This window comes from Ranitomeya imitator, chromosome 7 (assembly GCF_032444005.1).
Source record: "Ranitomeya imitator isolate aRanImi1 chromosome 7, aRanImi1.pri, whole genome shotgun sequence".
In the NCBI taxonomy this organism is placed as follows: Eukaryota; Metazoa; Chordata; class Amphibia; order Anura; family Dendrobatidae; genus Ranitomeya; species Ranitomeya imitator.
This window is the reverse complement of record NC_091288.1, coordinates 125,085,528-125,108,015: the sequence shown is the minus strand read 5'-3', so window position 1 is coordinate 125,108,015 and position 22,488 is coordinate 125,085,528. Positions and strand designations below refer to the sequence as shown.

Genomic DNA, 22,488 nt, shown 5'->3' with positions numbered 1-22,488 from the left:
AACGATCTCGTTATGTTTGACAGCGACCAACGATCAGGCACCTGCTGGGAGATCGTTGGTCGTGGGGAATGATCAGGACCTTTTTTTGGTCGCTGATCACCCGGTCATCGCTGGATCGGCGTGTGTGACGCCGATCCAGCGATGTGTTCAGTTGTAACCAGGGTAAACATCGGGTTACTAAGTGCAGGGCCGCGCTTAGTAACCCGATATTTACCCTAGTTACCATTGTAAAAGTAAAAAAAAAAAAAAAAAAACTGTACATACTTACATTCTGATGTCTGTCACGTCCCCCGGTGTCAGCTTCCCTGCACTGACTGTCAGCGCCGGCCGGAAAGCAGAGCACAGCGGTGACGTCACCGCTGTGCTCTGGCTCCGCTTTACGGCCGACGCCGCTGACACAGTCAGTGCAGGGAAGCTGACGCCGGGGGACGTGACAGACATCAGAATGTAAGTATGTACTGTTTTTTTTTGTTTTGTTTTTGTTTGTTTTTTTAACTTTTACAATGGTAACCAGGGTAAATATCGGGTTACTAAAAGCGGCCCTGCACTTAGTAACCCGATGTTTACCCTGGTTACCCGGGGACTTCGGCATCGTTGAAGACAGTTTCAACGATGCCGAAGTCTTTCCCCGGATCATTGGTCGCTGGAGAGAGTTGTCTGTGTGACGGCTCCCCAGCGACCACAAAACGACTTACCAACGATCACGGCCAGGTCGTATCGCTGGTCGTGATCGTTGGTAAGTCGTTTAGTGCAACGGTACCTTAAGGGTATGTGTCCACGTTCAGGATTGCATCAGGATTTGGTCAGGATTTTTCATCAGTATTTGTAAGCCAAAACCATGAGTGGGTGATAAATACAGAAGTGGTGCATATGTTTCTATTATACTTTTCCTCTAATTGTTCCACTCCTGGTTTTGGCTTACAAATACTGATGAAAAATCCTGACCAAATCCTGATGCAATCCTGAACGTGGACACATACCCTTAGGCTCTCAGAAGGCACAGATAAAAGAAAACGTTGCTGCGTCATAAAGGCCGTGGTAGTCAGGGGTCAAAGTGATGACAATAAATAATTAAGTCAATATATTTTAAAGCGAGATGAAAATTGTGTACTTACCAAATGCTGCAAAATGATTTGCAGTCTGTTGCTGGTGATGAACCTTTATAAAATAAACAAATATAGTCTTATTACCTATTCCATTAGAAAGAAAACAAATAATTCAAGCAGCTTAAAGAAAACCTGTCATCAGAAGTTTATAGCCCAAACTAATGTCATAAATGTAAAAGTGATTTAATGCTAATTAAATAATCACCTTGCTTGCAAAAATCCATTTTGCATGCTAATGAGCAGGGAGTTAAGGTACACATAACGATTTCGTTAACGATATCGTTGCTTTTTGTGACGTAGCAACGATATCATTAACTAAATCGTTATGCATGACAGCGACCAACGATCAGGCCCCTGCTGGGAGATCGTTGGTCGCTGGGAATGATCAGGACCTTTTTTTTGGTCGCTGATCACCCGCTGTATCAGCGTGTGTGACGCCGATCCAGCGATGTGTTCACTGGTAACCAGGGTAAATATCGGGTTACTAAGCACAGGACCGCGCTTAGTAACCCGATGTTTACCCTGGTTACCATTGTAAAAGTTAAAAAAACAAACAGTACATACTTACATTCCGGTGTCTGTCATGTCCCCTGGCGTCAGCTTCCCGCACTGACTGTCAACGCCGGCTGGCCGTAAAGCAGAGCACAGCGGTGACGCCACCGCTGTGCTCTGCTTTACGGCCGGCAGGAGCTGACACAGTTCAGGGAAGCTGACGCCGGGGGACGTGACAGACACCGGAATGTAAGCATGTACTGTTTGTTTTTTGTAACTTTTACAATAGTAACCAGGGTAAACATCGGGTTACTAAGCACGGCCCTGCGCTTAGTAACCCGATATTTACCCTGGTTACCCGGGGACTTCGGCATCGTTGGTCATTGGAGAGCTGTCTGTGTGACAGCTCTCCAGCGACCACACAACGACCTAAACAGCGACGCTGCAGCGATCGGCATCGTTGTCTATATCGCTGCAACGTCGCTAAATGTGATGGTACCTTTAGGCTCAGAGTGGAGCTGGAGGTGATAAGCTAAGTGGGTGGGGAGATTAAAGCGTCAGCACAATGGGAGGCACCATAACAAGTATAACATGGTCTTCCTGATTATCCATTGTCCTAGCTCTCACCCGGGACACGGCAATTGCAGGCCTTAGCGGTTTGTCGTGGCCTTCACCTTGCCCACTGCAGTCGCAGGCCCTAGCTATTTGTCCTGTCCTTCATTCTGTCCACTGCAATTGCAGTCCTTAACCATTTGTCCTGGGCATCACACCATCCACTGCAATAGTAGGCCCTAGCTATTTGTCCTGGCCCTCAACCCATACACTGCAATCATGAGCTCTGCAATAGCTATATTTTGGATACAAAGCTAGACAGAGGGAAATGGTTAATCCTATGGGACGCAAAGAAAGAAAAAAATCTACAGATTCATCATGCCCATTTCAACAAAAAAAAAATGCAATGACATATTGCGGAAAATTAGAAGAACAGATGTGACTAAAAATTATTTTTTTTATTATTAAATAATGTGTTTTATTAAAATAAAATCATATACATCCTGGTGACTAGGTATACTGAGTCACAGTTAGTTGCATTGTAATGCTATAATCACAACTGTGACCCACGAAAGTCCCAATATAAAACTTACCATTAGAAAAAGCTGGCATCCCAGTCTAAGGCTGGGTTCACATTGCGCTAGGGCAGTCCGTCTAACGGACACGTTTTTAAGTAGGCAAAACGCAATATAACGGACACTGTAACGCTTCCATAGACTTGCATTAGTATGACGCATCAAAGCGCATGTCAAAATTGGCATGCATTTGCATCATTCCGTGTTTTTTGTGACGCACCTTCCAACGCAGCCTGCAGCGTTTTCGGGTCCGGTCAAGATAACGCACGGGTAACGGAAGCGTTAATTCTGTCATTGAAGTCTATTGCAAACGCAGCCAGACGCAAATCAAGCAAAATGTCTAAATTAAACCATGCGTTGGATTGAGTTAATGAGGCTTTTCAATGTGGTCATGTGACAGGAAATATGATTTCAGCCATTTTGGAGCATACACTCTGCAGACAAACTCTGGAAATGCCAGCTACACAGTGTGTGTATCGTGTGAGGGACCTGAGGCAATTTAAGTACAATTCTATATACCGTATATACACGAGTATAAGCCGAGATTTTCAGCCCAAATTTTTGGGCTGAAAGTGCCCCTCTTGGCTTATACTCGAGTCACGGTCGGCGGGTGAGGGGGAGAGAGCATGTAGCATACTCACCTAGTCCCGGCGCTCCCCCTGCCTGTCCCACGGTCTTCAGTGCCGCACCTCTTCCCCTGTTCAGCGGTCACATGGTACCGCTCATTAAAGTTATGAATATGGACTCAACTCCCATAGGGGTGGAGCCACATATTCACTTCTCTAATGAGCGGTAACGGTGACCGCTGACAGAGGAAGAGGCTGCGGCACCCGGAGACCAGCTGTCCAGGGAAAGGAGCCGGGGACGCTGGAGCAGGTATCTCATATCTAACTGTCTGCGTTCCATACGCCGGGTGCCGCTCCGTCTTCGCGTCCTCTTGCAGTGACTGTTCAGGTCAGAGGGCGCAATGACATACTAGTGTGCGCGCCACACTGTGTCTGAACAGTCAGTGCAGAGAGACGCCGAGACGGGATGCTGAGGAGCTGCAAGCAAGAGAGGTGAATATGTCATTTTTTTTTTTTGTTTTTTTAATTGCAGCAGCATTATATATTGCACTGATTTATATGGAGCGTCTATGGGGCCATAATGAACGGTGCAGAGCATTCTATATGGCACAGTTTTATGTGGAGCATCTATGGGGCCCTACTGAACGGTGCAGAGCATTATATATGCATTCTATATGGCACAGCTTTCTATGGAGCATATATGTGGCCATACTGAACGGTGCAGAGCATTATATGTGGCACAGCTTTATATGGAGCATCTATGGGGCCATACTGAACGGTGCAGAGCATTATATATGCATTCTATATGGCACAGCTTTATGTGGAGCATCTATGGGGCCATAATGAACGGTATGGAGCATCTATTTTTATTTTTGAAATTCACCGGTAGCTGCTGCATTTTCCACCCTACGCTTATACTCGAGTCAATAAGTTTTCCCAGTTTCTTGTGGCAAAATTAGGGGGGTCGGCTTATACTCGGGCCGGCTTATACTCGAGTATATACGGTAATCTATATGTCTATATACATCCTTTGAGTTTGTAGTGGCCGTCGGATGTATGTGTACTAAATGTATTGTTTTGTTTGTACACAGATGTCAGATAGTGAGGAATTGAGCAGCAGCGTGTCTGCAGTCTTCTCGTCACAATCGGTAGGCTTGCGATTTAAAAAAACCACAATAAATGCTGTGTGTCACTCGAGTGTATTGAGGTAATCATGTGTAATCATGTTTTTATAGCAAATAGGAATCCTCTGATCCCGAACCTGCTAGGCCACCCACCCCCCCTCCCCCCCCCAAAACAAAAAAAAAAAAAAAACCGGTCCAAAATAGTTCATGCCACGAATTTGCTTTTTTATTTTTATTTTTTTACACATAAATTGATACATGAATTGTAAAATTAAATTTATTTATTTTTTTACTACATTGTAGGTTGTTGAAAAAGTAAGAAAAAAAAAAAAAAAAAAGGATCGCCGTCTGTCTTCACCACACCTAGAAGTGGTAAAAATCATGCAACATATACATTTTGAATAAAACAAAACTATTTTTTTTTTATGACGTCATTTAACACTAGATGGTGGCCCGATTCTAACGCAGAATTATTCTTCTAGAATATGCATGTCCACGTAGTATATTGCCCAGTCACGTAGTATATTGCCCAGCCACGTAGTATATTGCCCAGTGACGTAGTATATAGCACAGAGCCATGTAGTATATTGCACAGTGACGTAGTATACAGGACAGAGCCACGTAGTATATTGCCCAGCCACATAGTATATTGCCCAGCTACGTAGTATACTGTCCAGCCACGTATGTCACGGGTTAAAAAAATAAAAATATACTCACCTTCCGAGGGCCCCTTGTAGTTCGGTCACATGACCGTGACGTCATGGCGCAGGGCCTGTGATGACGTCGTGGTCACATGACCGTGACGTCATGGCAGGTCCTTCTCCCATACCATCCTTGCCACCGGAACCTGCCGCTTGCATGGAGCGGTCACCGGAGCGTCGCGAAAGGTGAGTATATAATGATTTTTTATTTTTGTTTTATTTTTAACATTAGATGTTTTTACTATTGACGCTGCATAGGTGGCATCAATAGTAAAAACTTGGTCACACAGGGTTAATAGCGGCGGTAACGGAGTGAGTTACCCGTGGCATAACACGGTCCGTTACCGCTGGCATTAACCCTGTGTGAGCGGTGACTGCGGGGAGTATGGAGCGGGCGCCGGGCGCTGACTGCAGGGGAGTAGGGAGGGACTAATTGGACTGTGGCCGTCGCTGATTGGTCGCGGAAGCCATGACAGGCAGCTGGCGAGACCAATCAGTGACTTGGATTCCATGACAGACAGAGGCCGTGACAAATGAATATCTGTGACAGACAGAAGGACAGACAGAAAGACGGAAGTGACCCTTAGACAATTATATAGTAGATACAAAACCAACATAACACAAGAAACAACACAATATAACAAGATTTAACCCCTTAATGACCGCCAATACGTCTTTTAACTGACCTGAGATATAAGAGAATAGCCTCCCCATACAGGTGACAATCCAGCATCTGTCAGTTGTACACTATAGCTGACAACTTGCTGTACCAGCCACGATCAGTATTTGCACCATCTAAATCTGTTTAACCCCTTAGATGCTGCTGTCAATAGTGACTACATCATTATAAATGCTTAACAGAGCGTGGGGGCTTCTTCTTTGTCCCAATTGGTACCCTCATATCATGATTGTGTGGTCCTGATGTTTGCCGTGGCAATTCATGGCCAAATAGCGGCCTTAGAGTCTGACGGCTGTAGTAATCTGTTTAGAAGTTAGAGACATTTAGGTGGTAAAAATACACATTTTCATTTCTGTCATACCACTTTGCATTAATTCCTGGAAAGCACCTGAAGGGTTAATAAACTACCTGACCGCAGTTTTTGATATGTCAGGGGGTGCTGTTTTTAAAATGGTATCACGTTTGTGGGTTTCCCAATATATGGGACCCCTAAAGTCACTTCAAACATGGATAAGTCCCTAAAAAAATAAATTTTGTAAATTTCTTTGAAAAAATGAAAAATTGCTGCTACATTTTTAAACCTCCTAAACTGCTAACAAAATAAAATAATATTTTACAAATGGTCCTGATGTAAAGCAGACATGTGGGAAATGTTATTTATTAATGGTTTGCTGTGGTATGACTATCTGGATTAAAGGGATAATCATTCAAATTTAGAAAATTGCTAATTTTTTAACATTTTTCTCAAATTTTTGATATTTTTTATAAATAAACACAAAAAATGTTGAACAAAATTTACCATTATTATAAAGTATAATGTGTCACGAAAAAACAATCTCAAAATAACTGGGATTTGTTGAAGCGTTGCAGAGTTATTACCACATAAAGTGACACTGGTCAGATTTCAAAAATTTGGCTCGGTCACTAAGGGGTTAAAACCCTTTTTAACAAACTACATACATGTCATAACATTAACCGAACAGTACAAGGACACGCAACAAAAATAACAGAATAAACATTGCAATATAATTTCTAAAAAGGTTAAAGTGTTAAAATGTAAATTTATGAAACGTGTCCTTAAAAATATTGTAATTTCGGGGATTAGATAAACGTATTAACAACTAAAAATGAACGTATAAATTTTAATATAATATTTTGTATTTACATAGTCCAAGCAGCCTGCAAAAAAAAATAAGGCACATTGAGGTTGACGAAGAGCCCTTGGACATAGAAAATGAGAAACTAACACTAGTGGAAACAAATCAGTCCATATGGGATCAAAGTGACAGCTCTCACAATGATATTATTAAAAACCGGAAGTTGTGGGATAAAATAATATGCCAGTTGGACCCCCCGGTATTTGGATAAGTCCGCCTCCTCTAAGAAAAAAAAAATTGGTAATTAATGCCTAACTTAAATTGCTAAAATGTAAAGATTGTAAGATATAAAATATTTTTTTTTGCTTTTTCATTGTAGCCGATGCTGTCCATACCCGGTGGAGATCCATTAAAGATCGATTTGTATGGGACTTCCACATCAGCCAAAACACCCCCAGTGGATCTGGTGGCAAACGAGTCACCCCGTATGTTCATTATGAGCAACTGATGTTTCTAAAGAAAACGTTGTCCCAGTGCTTGTAAGTAAACCTTTTCGGTTGTTAAAATGTGAGAGCACGAAGACTTTATTAAAATCTCTAAAATAATATTTTTTCTGTTTTTGTATAGAACGATATGCAGTACCGCTGCGCCTCGAGAGGCTGAGGCATCGGAGCCAGCTACACAGGATCCAAGCCAACAAACGGGCACTGAAGATGTGTCAGTCCTGAGCGAGCCACGATCAATGGACAGCAGTACTGTGGCTCGTGTTGTCAGTGCCCGTTTGAAAGCACAGCGAGGACGCAAGAGATCATCAGCCAAAAATGAAGTTGATGTCATAATTGTCGATGGACTGCAACGCTTAGAGGATCTGTGTCAGTGAACACAGATCTAAGGCGGGAAATTACGGGATTGGAATCCCGTGAATCAGTATATGCAGCCAATGAGTGGAAGCTCCTGTTTTTGTCATATGTGCCTGTAGCCCAAAAGATACCGCCGCACAGAAATTTACTGTTTAGGCAAAGATTTAATGATCTATTCGAGGAATTTTTGGCCCCTCAAGAACCCACTTCCTCGAGACCAAGAACCATGGACATGCTGTCATATCAGGCACAATACAGAGGCCAGGGTGAACAGAGTATGGAAATGCAAAGCCAATGTAGCAGTCCAGCGTACAGTTGGGCAGACAATACACACGCGCAATATCAGTCTGTAAAAAAAAAAAAAAAAACACCAAAGTTTGGCAATTATAGCCTTTAAAATATTTGTGTAAAATGTTTGGGTACCAAAGTTAATTGTGTATATTTTTGTTCATCCCTATGGGATCGCATATGTTAAAATGTCTACCAACATTCAGGTTGGAAGACCAATGTCTTCCAAAAATGTTTAGTAAAATTTGCTATTATTCAACATTTCAGAATATTGTATAGATTGAACTTTTAAAATTTATTAAAGTTATATAAAGTGCAAAAAAAATATATACATAAAGAATTGCCACACACATAGCACATACACCAATAAACAGTCTTTAAAATTTTCACACATGGATGTCTTGCCATGGAACAAGACCTTCATGAATGAAGTAATTAGCAAATTCATCACGAATCCTCATTATCTCAACTGTATGTAGAACAGTAGTCGAATCAATGCTCATGAGGTTCGACTCAGTCATCGGGGTCAACCATCAGGGGTTCATGTCTGGAAACAAAATTGTGCAGGCAGATACATGCCTTCACTACACGATCCACATTTTCAGGCTGCAGTTGCATGCACCTTAGTAAGATATGCCATTTTACAGTCAAAATACCAAATGTACATTCCACATAACGTCTTGCTAGGCTCAAGCGATAATTAAAAATGTGTCTTGTGTAGTTTAGACTACGGCTTGAGTACGGCTTTAGGAGATTTCCTCAGAGTTGGAACGCGTCATCCCCAACTAACACATAGGGCAAACTTGGGCCTTCGGTCCCCAGAAGAGGTCGTGCTGAAGTTATGTTGAAGCTGTTGCTGTACAAACATTTCCCCATGTTGGACTCTTTGAAGAGTCTGGAATCGTTCGTCCGTCCATATGCACCAGTATCCACAGCAACAAAACGGTATCTAGCATCCGCAATAGCCATCAATACAATGGAAAAGTATTTTTTATAGTTACAGTACAGGGTTTCACTATGCACTGGTTTCTGAATCTGAATGTGCTTCCAGTCCATGGCACCAATGCAATTCGGGAAATTAGCCACATCCTCACATGCATTAACGCGAAGCCAAATTTGCACCATATTTGGCTAATTTCAGTACATCGGTTTAACAGATCCGTTACATGGGCTGTACTAAACGCAATGTGGACCTAGCCTAAATGCGAGTCAGTGACATATGTCCCAATAAGATACTTGACATCAGAGAATAAATAGAGACAGGGTGGCAGTTACTAGATGCCTATGTACACGACTACACTGGCTTTTTCGCTTAAAGCCTTAGTACAGCTGATCCTCGTGTAGTTGTACAATTCACATCAGTGAATGCTGCAGGAGCGGAGCCCTCATCTTCCATTAGGGTAGACCGCGTGGCTGATGCACCAAATTACAGCAGGGGCAAAAAATCTATATATATAATTGTCTAAGGGTTTTTCCGTCTGTCTGTCTGTCTGTCTGTCCAGGAAATCCCGCGGCCTCGACCAATCAGCGACAGGCACAGCGACGATGATGTCATAAAGGACGTATAAATCCCACGTTTCTGATTCAGCGACGGGCACAGTATCGATGTAGATATCATAATGGTTGCCATGGCGACGATGATGTCATAAAGGTTGCCTCGACCAATCAGCGACGGGCACAGTCTGCCGCGAATTCTGGAATCCTCATTGTCCATATACCATGGGGACATGCATATTCTAGACTACCCGATGCATTAGAATCGGGCCACAATCTAGTATTATATATATATATCTATATATATAATTGTCTAAGGTTTTTTCCTTCTGTCTGTCCTGGAAATCCCGCCTCTCTGATTGGTCGAGGCCGCCAGGCCTCGACCAATCAGCAACGGGCACAGCGACGATGATGTCATAAAGGACGTAGAAATCCCACGTTTCTGATTCAGCGACGGGCACAGTATCGACGTAGATGTCAAAATGGTTGCCATGGCGACGATGATGTCATAAAGGTTGCCTCGACCAATCAGCGACGGGCACAGTCTGCCGCGAATTCTGGAATCATCATTGTCCATATACTACGGGGACATGCATATTCTAGAATACCTGATGCGTTAGAATCGGGCCACAATCTAGTATATATATAATTGTCTAAGGGTTTTTCCGTCTGTCTGTCCTGGAAATCCCACATTTCTGACTGGTCGAGGCCGCCAGGCCTCGACCAATCAGCGACGGGCACAGCATGGCGACGATGATGTCATAAAGGTTGCCTTGATCAATCAGCGACGGGCACAGTCTGCCGTGATTGTCCATATACTACGGGGACATGCATATTCTAGAATACCCGATGCGCTAGAATCAGGCCACAATCTAGTAATATTATATATATACACATACATACATATATATTACACATACACAATATATATATATATATATATATATATATATATATATATATATATATATATATATATATATATATATATATATATATATATATATATATATATTGTTCCAAATTATTATGCAAATATTTCCTCATTTTCTCTAAATTACCTATCATCTGAATTGCAGTCATTGTTATTTTCCTGTCATCTACTATTCTAGCAGAATTGCAATGTTTTGGAACAAACTGCCTATGAAAACAGTATCTTTTAAAAAAAAAAAAATAAACACTCAAAATGCATGTTCCAAATTATTATGCACAGCAGAGTTTTCAACCTTTTTTATTTAATTTTGAACAAAAAAATTGTCAATTGTGAAGTTATAAGCATTATCAGCTTATTACAAAACGAAATCAAACAGTTTTCAAGTGAAAACTTTATTCTAGGTGATGTTACATTTGCACATAGGACCCCTTGTTCGAAAGAAGCTTCTGAACTCCCTCGTCCATTGAATTTGTCAGTTTTTGGATAAAATCTGCTTCAATTGTTTTGCATGTGGACAGAATACCCTCCCAGAGCTGTTGCTTAGATGTGAACTGCCACCCGCCATCATAGACACTCCTTTTGATGATGCTCCAGAGGTTCTCAATGGGGTTGAGGTCAGGAGAAGATGGTGGCCACACCATAAGTTTGTCCTCTTTTATGCCCATAGCAGCCAGAGATGCAGATGTGTTTTTTTGCAGCATGAGAAGGTGCCTTATCATGCATGAAAATGATCTTGCTTCGGAAAGCATGTTGATGATGCTCCAGAGGTTCTCAATGGGGTTGAGGTCAGGAGAAGATGGTGGCCACACCATAAGTTTGTCCTCTTTTATGCCCATAGCAGCCAGAGATGCAGATGTGTTTTTTTGCAGCATGAGAAGGTGCATTATCATGCATGAAAATGATCTTGATTGGAAAGCATGGTCCTTCCTCTTGAACCATGGCAGGAAGTGTTGTTTTACAAACTCCACATAGATTATGGAGTTCATCTTTACCCAATTAAGGGATCATAAAGGTGCCGACAATCTCTCTCCCCATGATTCCAGCCCAAAACATTACTCCACCTCCTCCTTGTTAGCGCCGTAGCCGTGTTTTCATGGGGTGTCCATTAACCAGCCATCCTGCACTACATCCATCTGGACCATCGAGCGCTGCATGGCACTCATCGGTGAACAAAACAGTTTGGAAGTAAGTCTTCATGTCTCGTTTGGCCCACTGGAGCCGTTTCTGCTTGTGTGCAGTGAATAGAGGTGGTCGACAGGATGGCTTTCATACAGCTGCAAACCTCTGAAGGACCCTGCATCTTGTTGTTCTGGGGACGTTGGAGGCACCAGCAGCTTCAAAAACTTTTTAGTCCACATGCAAGAAGAAATGAGGGCACTCACCACTCTTCACAGGATTCGATACTTTATTAACGTAATCTTCACATAAAAATCATGGCCGGAGACTGCAGCGGTACAGCTCGTGTGAGCAGGGGAGCGCCTGGACGACGGCCGTTTCGCGCTGTGCTTGCGCTTCTACGGGTCCCGTAATGTGAAGATTACGTTAATAAAGTATCGAATCCTGTGAAGAATGGTGAGTGCCCTCATTTCTTCTTGCATGTGGACTATATGGTTTTCTTTTAAGAGGTGCACCCGAGTCAGGAGGTCGATAGCTGTGGTTCTTAGTGTCTGATCAGCACGCTGTCTATATTGGTGGAAACTCTGTGCCGTTGACAAGCTGTGCCACCCGTAATTTTTCTTTATTTAGCTTTAAAAACTTGTCTGCTGCTATGACAAGGCATTTTTGCAGCTGCACGATTAACCTTACGCAATTGCCTGTTGGAAAGAGTCCTCAATTTTTCCTTACCAGCACGCACACGTGTGTGCTGGGAATCAGCTACCTACTTCTTGATTGTGCAATGATCACGATGAAGTGTCTTGGCAATGTTGATTGTAGTCATGCCTTGACCTAAATACTCCACAATTTGTTGCTTCTCAGCAGCCGACACATCATTTTTCTTTCCCATTTTGGCCAAAAATGTAGGCTGCTTAATAATGTGGAACAGCCTTCTTAAGTAGTCTTGCCTTTATTTGGACACACCAGCCAAACTAATTTGCACAGGTATCTGCAATTGCTTTCAGTGATATAAAGAGCCCTGACACACATCACCATCAATGAGTTTAAATAAAAAACAAAAAAATTCTAACCTTATCACTCCTAAACTTTTTGTGCATAATAATCTTGGAACACAGGGTATGAAATTATATATATATATATATATATATATATATATATATATATATATATATATATATATATATATATATATATATATATATATATATATATAGCACCCCTATTAATCTTAAGCTTAATGTTTTATACAAATTGTTCTTTTCGCAACAGCTATTTCAGTTTCATATATGTAATAACTGTTGGACACAGTAGTGTTTCTGCCTTGAAATGAGGTTTATTGTACTAACAGAAAATGTGCAATCTGCATTCAAACAAAATTTGACAGGTGCTTAAGTATGGGCACCCTTATAATTTTCTTGTTTTAAATACTCCTACCTACTTTTTACTAACTTACTAAAACACTTTTTTTGGTTTTCTAACCTCATTGAGCTTTGAACTTCATAGCCAGGTGTATGCAATCGTGAGAAAAGCTACTTAAAGTGGCCACTTGCAAGTTGTTCTCCTGTTTGAATCTCCTCTGAAGAGTTGCATTGTGGGGGTCCTCAAAACAACTGTCTAATGATCTGAAAACAAAGATTATTCAACATAGTTGTTCAGGGGAAAGATACAAAAAGCTGTCTCATAGATTTAACCTGTCAATTTCCACTGTGAGTAACATAGTAAGGTAATGTTATAACACAGGTTCAGTTCTTGTTAAGGCCAGAAGTGGCAGGCCAAGAAAAACATCAGAAAGGCAGAGAAGAATGGTGAGATCAGTCAATGACAATCCTCAGACCACCTCCAGAGAGCTGCAGCATCAACTTGCTGCAGATGGTGTCACTGTGCATCGGTCAACTATACAACACACTTTGCATAAGGAGAAGCTGTATGGGAGAATGATGCGAAAGAAGCAGTTTCTGCAAGCAGGCCACAGAGTTGGCTGAGGTATGCAAAAGCACATATGGAGAAGCCAATTTCTTTTTGGAAGAAGGTCCTGTGGACTGATGAAACCAAGATTGAGTTGTTTGGTCATACAAAAAGGCGTTATGCATGGCGGCCAAAAAACACAGCATTCCAAGAAAAACACTTGCTACCCACAGTAAAATTTGTTGGAGGTTCCATCATGCATTGGGGCTGTGTTGCCAATGCCGGCACCGGGAATCTTGTTAAAGTTGAGGGACGCATGGCTTCGCCTCCTTTCAGTATCAGCAGATTCTTGACAATAATGTTCATGAATCAGTGAAAAAGTTGAAGTTACACAGGGGATGGATCTTTCATCAAGACAACGTTCCAAAACACCTCTCCAAATCTACTCAGGCATTCATGCAGAGGAACAATTACACTGTTCTGGAATGGCCATCCCAGTCCCCAGACCTGAATATCATTGAACATCTGTGGGATCATTTGAAGAGGGCTGTCCATGCTCGGCGACCATCAAACTTAACTGAACTGTAATTGTTTTGTAAAGAGGAATGGTCAAAAATACCTTCATCCAGGATCCAGAAACTCATTAAAAGCTACAGGAAGCGACTAGAGGCTGTTATTTTTGCAAAAGGAGGATCTACTAAATATTAATGTCACTTTTCTGGTGGGGTGCCCATAATTATGCACCTGTCAAATTTTGTTTGAATGCAGATTGCACATTTTCTGTTAGTACAATAAACCTCATTTCAAGGCAGAAACATTACTTTGTCCAACAGTTATTAGATATATGAAACTGAAATAGCTGTTGCAAAAAAAATAAATTTTTATAAAACATTAAGCTTAAGATTAATAGGGGAGCCCAAACTATAACATATATATATATATATATATATATATATATATATATATATATACACATATACATACACACACATATATATATATATATATATATATATATATATATACACATATACATACACACACATATATATATATATATATATATATATATATATATATATATATATATATATATATATATATATATATATATATATATATATATATATATATATATATATATATATATATATATATATATATGCACATATACATACATATATACACACACACACACCGTATACACTCGGGTATAAGCCAACCCGAGTATAAGCCGACCCCCCTACTTTTGCCACAAAAAACTGGGAAAACGTATTGACTCGAGTATAAGCCTAGGGTAGGAAATGCGGCAGATACCGGTGAATTTCAAAAATAAAAATAGATGCTCCATACCGTTCATTATTGCCCCATAAAATGCTCCATATAAAGCTGTGCCACATATAATGCTGCATACCGTTCATTATTGCCCCATAGATGCTCTGTATAAAGCTGTTCCACATATAATGCTCCATATTGTTCATTATTGCCCCATAGAAGCTCCATATAAAGCTGTGCCACATATATGCTCTGCACCGTTCATTATTGCCCCATAGATGTGCCATATAAAGCTGTGCCATATAGTGCTCTGCATCGTTCATCATTGCCCCATAGATGTGCCATATAAAACTGTGCCATATAGTGCTCTGCACCGTTCGTTTTTGGAAGTGCATTTGGACAGCAAGGTGGATTGCTGTTAAGGGAACTAGAGAAAAAAAAAATCTATAAATCTTCAGCCTAGCGAGTGTGAGCGAACTGAGTGTGAGCTGAGCGTAAGTGTGACTTGTGATTCAGTGACTTTGGATTCAGGGAGTTTCCAAGGGAGGAATTAATAAAAAACAGACAGCAATTCAGTAATACTTATTATTTATTTTTTTATTTAACTTTTCTGTCTGGTACAATCCCCATTAGGAAATGTGCTCCACTCTTGTTAATGCCATCCAGTGCACATCTTGCCACATGTATGCAGTCCTTGAGCAGCCGATCGAGGGTGCATACTGCTGTGCGAGATGTGAGCACGTTGTGCATTTGGAAAACCAGATTCTGAATCTAAATGTGCAGTTGGCAACACTGAGATCCATAGACAATATGGAGAGGAGTCTTCTGCTCACGGAGCAGACGCTCAATGGGATAGATGAGGGGGGGGGGGGATGGTGGGATGGAGATGCAGGACGATGAAGTAGCAAGCTGGGTGACAGTTAGGAAGCGGGGTAGAGGGAAAAGTGCCAGGGAGGCTAGTCCTGATCTGGAACACCCAAATAAGTTTGCTAAGTTTGCAGATGAGGGGGGTGCCAGTACAGGGGTAGCACTGCTGCAGCCAGGCATGTCCTCTGAAAGCCGGAGGAGTGACTGCTACAGTAAGGAGGGAAATAGGAGAGCAGGGCAGGTCAGACAGGTGCTGGTAGTGGGGGACTCAATTATTAGGGGAACAGATAGGGCAATCTGTCACAAAGACAGGGATCGTTGAACGGTGTGCCGCCTACCTGGCATTCGAGTCCGACACATCGCTGATCGGGTGGACAGATTATTGGGAGGGGCTGGTGAGGACCCAGCGGTCATGGTGCACATTGGCACAAATGACAAAGTTAGAGGTAGGTGGAAGGTCCTTAAAGATGATTTCAGGGAATTAGGCTGCAAGCTGAAAGCAAGGACCTCCAACGTGGTATTCTCCGAAATACTGGCTGTACCACGTGCCACACCAGAGAGGCAACGGGAGATTAGGGAGGTTAATAAGTGGCTCAAGAATTGGTGTAGGAAGGAGGGGTTTGGGTTCCTGCAGAACTGGGCCGACTTCTCAGTTGGCTACAGGCTCTACGCTAGGGACGGGCTGCACCTCAATGGGGAGGGTGCAGCTGTGCTGGGGGAAAAAATGGCTAGAAGGTTGGAGGAGTGTTTAAACTAGGGATTGGGGGGGAGGGTATTCATTTTATAGGAGGGGAAGATTGTGCAGATAGAGACCTGGGTACAAATAAGGAAGATGGGGGTGGCGGTGGCATGGGGGTGGGGTTAGAACAGTTAATAATTTAAGAAATAGAGGTACAGAGAGGAACATCAAGTGCATGTATACTAATGCCAGAAGCCTCGCCAACAAAATGGACGAATTAGAACTAATGTTGTTGGAGCTTAATTATGACATGGTGGGGATATCTGAATTGTGGCTGGATGAGAGCCATGACTGGGCTGATAACTTGCAGGGCTATAGCCTGTTCAGAAATGACCGTACAGATAAGCGAGGGGGAGGGGTGTGTCTATATGTAAAATCGTCCTTAAAACCCATCCTGCGTGATAATATAGGTGAATTTAATGAAAATGTAGAATCCTGTGGGTGGAGATAAGGGGAGGGGGAAAAAATAATAAATTACTGATAGGGGTTTGTTATAAATCTCCAAAAATAATGTAAGCAATGGAGAATATCCTCGTGAAGCAAATAGATGAAGCTGTGACTCAAGGGGAAGTCATTATTATGGAGGAATTCAACTACCCTGAAATAGATTGGGGAACAGAAACCTGCAGTTACAGCAAAAGGTAATCGGTTTTTGACAACTATGAGAGATAATTACCTTTCACAACTGGTTCAGAACCCAACAAGAAGGGGGGAACTGCTGAACCTAATATTAACCAACAGTCCAGACCGCATAGCAAATATAAGGGTTGGGGGTCACTTGGGAAATAGGGATCACAAAATAATAAGTTTACATGTATCCTTTAAAAAGATGTGTAGTAGAGGGGTTACAAGGACACTAAACTTCAGGAGGGCAAATTTCCAACGGATGAGAGAGGATCTTGGTGCAATTAACTGGGACGATATCCTGAGACACAAAAATACACAAAGAAAATGGGAGACATTTATTAGCATCCTGGATAGGACCTGTGCACAGTATATACCGTATGAGAATAAACATACTAGAAATAGGAGGAAACCAATATGGCTAAATAAGCTGTAAGGGGCGCAATAAGTGACAAAAAGAAAGCATTTAGAGAATTAAAGGAAGTAGGTAGTGAGGAGGCATTAAATAAATACAGAAAATTAAATAAATTCTGTAAAAAGCAAATCAAGGCAGCAAAGATTGAGACAGAGAGACTCATTGCCAGAGAGAGTAAAAATAATCCTAAAATATTCTTTAACTACATAAATAGTAAGAAACTAAAAAATGATAGTGTTGGCCCCCTTAAAAATAGTCTGGGTGAGATGGTGGATGAGGATGAGGAAAAAGCCAATATGCTAAATTACTTTTTTTCATCAGTATTTACACAAGAAAATCCCATGGCAGACAAAATGACTAGTGATAAAAATTCCCCATTAAATGTCACCTGCTTAAACCAGCAGGAAGTGTGGCGGCGTCTAAAAATCACTAAAATTGACAAATCTCCCGGCCCAGATGGGATACACCCTCGAGCACTGCAGAAATTAAGTACAGTCATTGATAGACCATTATTTTTAATCTTTAAAGACTCCATAATAACAGGGTCTGTATCACAGGACTGGCGTATAGCAAATGTGGTGCCAATATTCAAAAAGGGGACAAAAACTGAACTTGGAAATTATAGGCCAGTAAGCTTAACCTCTACTGTGGGTAAAATCCTGGAGGGCATTCTAAGGGATGCTATACTGGAGTATCTGAAGAGGAATAACCTCATGACCCAGTATCCGCACGGGTTTACTAGGGACCGTTCATGTCAGACTAATTTGATCAGTTTCTATGAAGAGGTAAGTTCCGGATTGGACCAAGGGAACCCAGTGGATGTATATGGACTTTTCAAAAGCTTTTGATACGGTGCCACACAAAAGGTTGATACATAAAATGAGAATAATGGGGATAGGGGAAAATATGTGCAAGTGGGTTGAGAGCTGGCTCAGGGATAGGAAACAAAGGGTGGTTATTCGTGGAGCACACTCAGACTGGGTAGCGGTTAGCAGTGGGGTACCACAGGGGTCAGTATTGGGCCCTCTTCTTTTTAACATATTTATTAATGACCTTGTAGGGGGCATTCAGAGTAGAATTTCAATATTTGCAGATGACACTAAACTCAGCAGGGTAATCAATACAGAGGAGGACAATTTTATATTACAGGATGATTTATGTAAACTAGAAGCTTGGGATGATAAATGGCAAATGAGCTTTAATGGGGATAAATGTCAGGTCATGCACTTGGGTAGAAGTAATAAGATGAATAACTATACGCTTAATTCTAAAACTCTGGGCAAAACCGTCAATGAAAAAGACCTGGGTGTATGGGTGGATGACAAACTCATATTCAGTGGCCAGTGTCAGGCAGCTGCTACTAAGGCAAATAAAATAATGGGATGCATTAAAAGAGGCAAAGATGCTCATGAGGAGAATATAATTTTACCTCTATACAAGTCACTAGTTCGACCACACTTAGAATACTGTGCACAGTTCTGGTCTCCGGTGTATAAGAAATACATAGCTGAACTAGAGCGGGTGCAGAGAAGAGCGACCAAGGTTATTAGAGGACTGGGGGGTCTGCAATACCAAGATAGGTTATTACACTTGGGGCTATTTAGTTTGGAAAAACGAAGACTAAGGGGTGATTTTATTTTAATGTAGAAATATATGAGGGGACAGTACAAAGACCTTTCTGATGATCTTTTTAATCATAGACCTGAAACAGGGACAAGGGGGCATCCTCTGCGTTTGGAGGAAAAAAAGGTTTAAGCATAATAACAGACGCAGATTCTTTACTGTAAGAGCAGTGAGACTATGGAACTCTTTGCCGTATGATGTTGTAATGAGTGATTCATTATTTAAATTTAAGAGGGGACTGGACATCTTTCTGGAAAAGTATAATGTTACAGGGTATATACACTAGATTCCTTGATAGGGTGTTGATCCAGGGAACTAGTGTGATTGCCATATGTGGGGTCGGGAAGGATTTTTTTTTCCCCAATGTGGAGCTTACTCTTTGCCACATGGGTTTTTTTTTTGCCTTCCTCTGGATCAACATGTTAGGGCATGTTAGGTTAGGCTATGGGTTGAACTAGATGGACTTATAGTCTTCCTTCAACCTTAATAACTATGTAACTATGTAATTATTGCCCCATAGATGCTCCTTATAAAGCTCTGCCATATAGTGCTCTGCAACGTTCATTTGTGCCCCATAGATGCTCCTTATAAAGCTCTGCCATATAGTGCTCTGCAACGTTCATTTGTGCCCCATAGATGCTCCTTATAAAGCTCTGCCATAGATTGCTCTGCACCGTTCATTTGTGCCCCATAGTTGCTCCTTATAAAGCTGTGCCACCGGTATATATAATGCTGCAATAAAAAAAAACTTAAAAAAATGCCATACTCACCTCTCTTGCTTGCAGCTCCCGGCGTCTCGTCCCGGCATCTCTCCGCTCCGACTGTTCAGGCAGAGGGCGGTGCGCACACTATATGCGTCATCACGCCCTCTGACCTGCAGAGTCAGTGCGGAGAGACGCTAGGGAGACAGAGCGGCGCCCGGCGTGTGGAACGGGGATAGGTGAATATGCGATACTTACCTGCTCCCGGCGAATTCTGGAATCATCATTGTCCATATATTACAGGGACATGCATATTCTAGAATACCCGATGCGTTAGAATCGGGCCACGGTCTAATATATATATATATATATATATATATATATATATATATATATATATATATATATAATTGTCTAAGGGTTTTTTTCCGTCTGTCTGTCTGTCCTGGAAATCCCGGCTCTCTGATTGGTCGAGGCCTGGCGGCCAGGCCTCGACCAATCAGCAACGGGCACAGCGACGATGATGTCATAAAGGACGTAGACATCTCACGTTTCTGATTCAGCGACGGGCACAGTATCGACGTAGATGTCATAATGGTTGCCATGGCGACGATGTCATAAAGGTTGCCTCGATCAATCAGCGACGGGCACAGTCTGCCGCGAATTCTGGTATCATCATTGTCCATATACTACGGGGACATGCATATTCTAGAATACCCGATGCGATAGAATCGGGCCAACATCTAGTATATATATCTCTATCTATCTATCTATCTATCTATCTATCTATCTATCTATACACACACACACACACACACACACACGGTACAGACCAAAAGATTGGACACCTTCTCACTTAACCCCTTCATGACCCAGCCAATTTTGACCTTAATGACCTGGCCGTTTTCTGCAAATGTGACCAGTGTCCCTTTATGAGGTAATAACTCAGGAACGCTTCAACGGTTCTGATATTGTTTTTTCGTGACATATTGGGCTTCATGGAAGTGGTAAATTTAGGTCGATAATTTTTACGTTTATTTGTGAAAAAAATGGAAATTTGGCGAAAATTTTGAAAATTTAGCTATTTTCAAATTTTTAATTTTTATTCTGTTAAACCAGAGAGTTATGTGACACAAAATAGTTAATAAATAACCTTTCCCACATGTCTACTTTACAACAGCACAATTTTGGAAACAAAATATTTTTTTTTATCCTAGGAAGTTATAAGGGTTAAAATTTGACCAGCGATTTCTCATTTTTACAACAAAATTTACAAAACCATTTTTTTTTACGGACCACTTCACATTTGAAGTCAGTTTGAGGGGTCTATATGGCTGAAAATACCCAAAAGTGACACCATTCTAAAAACTGCATCCCTCAAGGTGCTCAAAACCACATTCAATAAGTTTATTAACCCTTCAGGTGCTTCAGAGCAGCAGAAGCAACATGGAAGGAAAAAAAGAACATTTAACTTTTTAGTCACAAAAATGATCTTTTAGCAACATTTTTTTTTTATTTTCCCAAGGGTAAAAGGAGAAACTGGACCGCAAAATTTATTTTACCATTTGTCCTGAGTACGCCGATACCCCATATGTGGGGGGAACCACTGTTTGCGCGCACGACAGGGCTCGGAAGGGAAGGAGCGCCATTTGACTTTTTCAATGAAAAATTGGCTCCAATCTTTAGCGGACACCATGTCGCGTTTGGAGAGCCCCTGTGTGCCTAAACATTGGAGCTCCCCCACAAGTGACCCCATTTTATAAACTAGACCCCTCAAGGAACTTATCTAGATGCATAGTGAGCACTTTAAACCCCCAGGTGCTTCACAAATTGATCCGTAAAAATGAATAAGTACTTTTTCTCACAAAAAATTTCATTTAGCCTCAATTTGTTCATTTCCACATGAGCAACAGGATAAAATGGATCCTGAAATTGATTGGGCAATTTCTCCCGAGTACACTGATACCTCACATGTGGGGGTAAACCACTATTTGGGCACACGGCAGGGCTCAGAAGAGAAGGAGCGCCATTTGACTTTTTGAATGAAAAATTAGCTCCAATCGTTAGCGGACACCATATCGCGTTTGGAGAGCCCCTGTATGCCTAAACACTGGAGCAAAAAATGAGCAAAAAATGAGACACCATACAGCATCATCAGCAAAAAAATGAAAAAGATATAGTCCTCAGAATAAAGCGATGCAAAAATAATTATTTTTTCTATAAAATAGTTTTTATCGTATAAAAGCGCCAAAACATAAAAAAAATTATATAAACGAGGTATCACTGTAATCGAACTGACCCGAAGAATAAAACTGCTTTATCAATTTTACCAAACGCGGAACGGTATAAACGCCTCCCCCAAAAGAAATTCATGAATAGCTGGTTTTTGGTCATTCTGCCTCACAAAAAAATCGGAATAAAAAGTGATCAAAAAATGTCACGTGCCCAAAAATGTTACCAATAAAAATGTCAACTCATCCCGCAAAAAACAAGACCTCACATGACTCTGTGGACTCAAATATGGAAAAATTATAGCTATCAAAATGTGGTAATGCAAAAAATATTTTTTGCAATAAAAAGCGTCTTTCAGTGTGTTATGGCTGCCAATCATAAAAATCTGCTAAAAAAACCCGCTATAAAAGTAAATTAAACCACCCTTCATCACCCCCTTAGTTAGGGAAAAATGTAAAAAAATTTAAAAAAAATGTATTTATTTCCATTGTTTTGCTAGGGTTAGGGTTAGGGCTAGGGTTAG

General features: G+C 41.3%; 1 protein-coding gene across 5 annotated transcripts in view; it reads right to left on the bottom strand.

Annotated features, from left to right (window-relative positions):
• The window catches only part of HIBCH (3-hydroxyisobutyryl-CoA hydrolase), an 885,760-nt gene that overhangs the window by 731,176 nt on the left and 132,096 nt on the right, over positions 1-22,488 (bottom strand). For all 5 annotated transcript variants that reach the window (XM_069733795.1, XM_069733794.1, XM_069733798.1 and 2 more), the window contains exon 2: positions 1,116-1,158. Coding sequence is in view for 4 of the 5 variants with exons in the window: in XM_069733794.1 (XP_069589895.1) it covers positions 1,116-1,158 (43 nt within the window). In the remaining variant the exon portion in view is untranslated. The remainder of the gene's footprint in view (positions 1-1,115; positions 1,159-22,488) is intronic.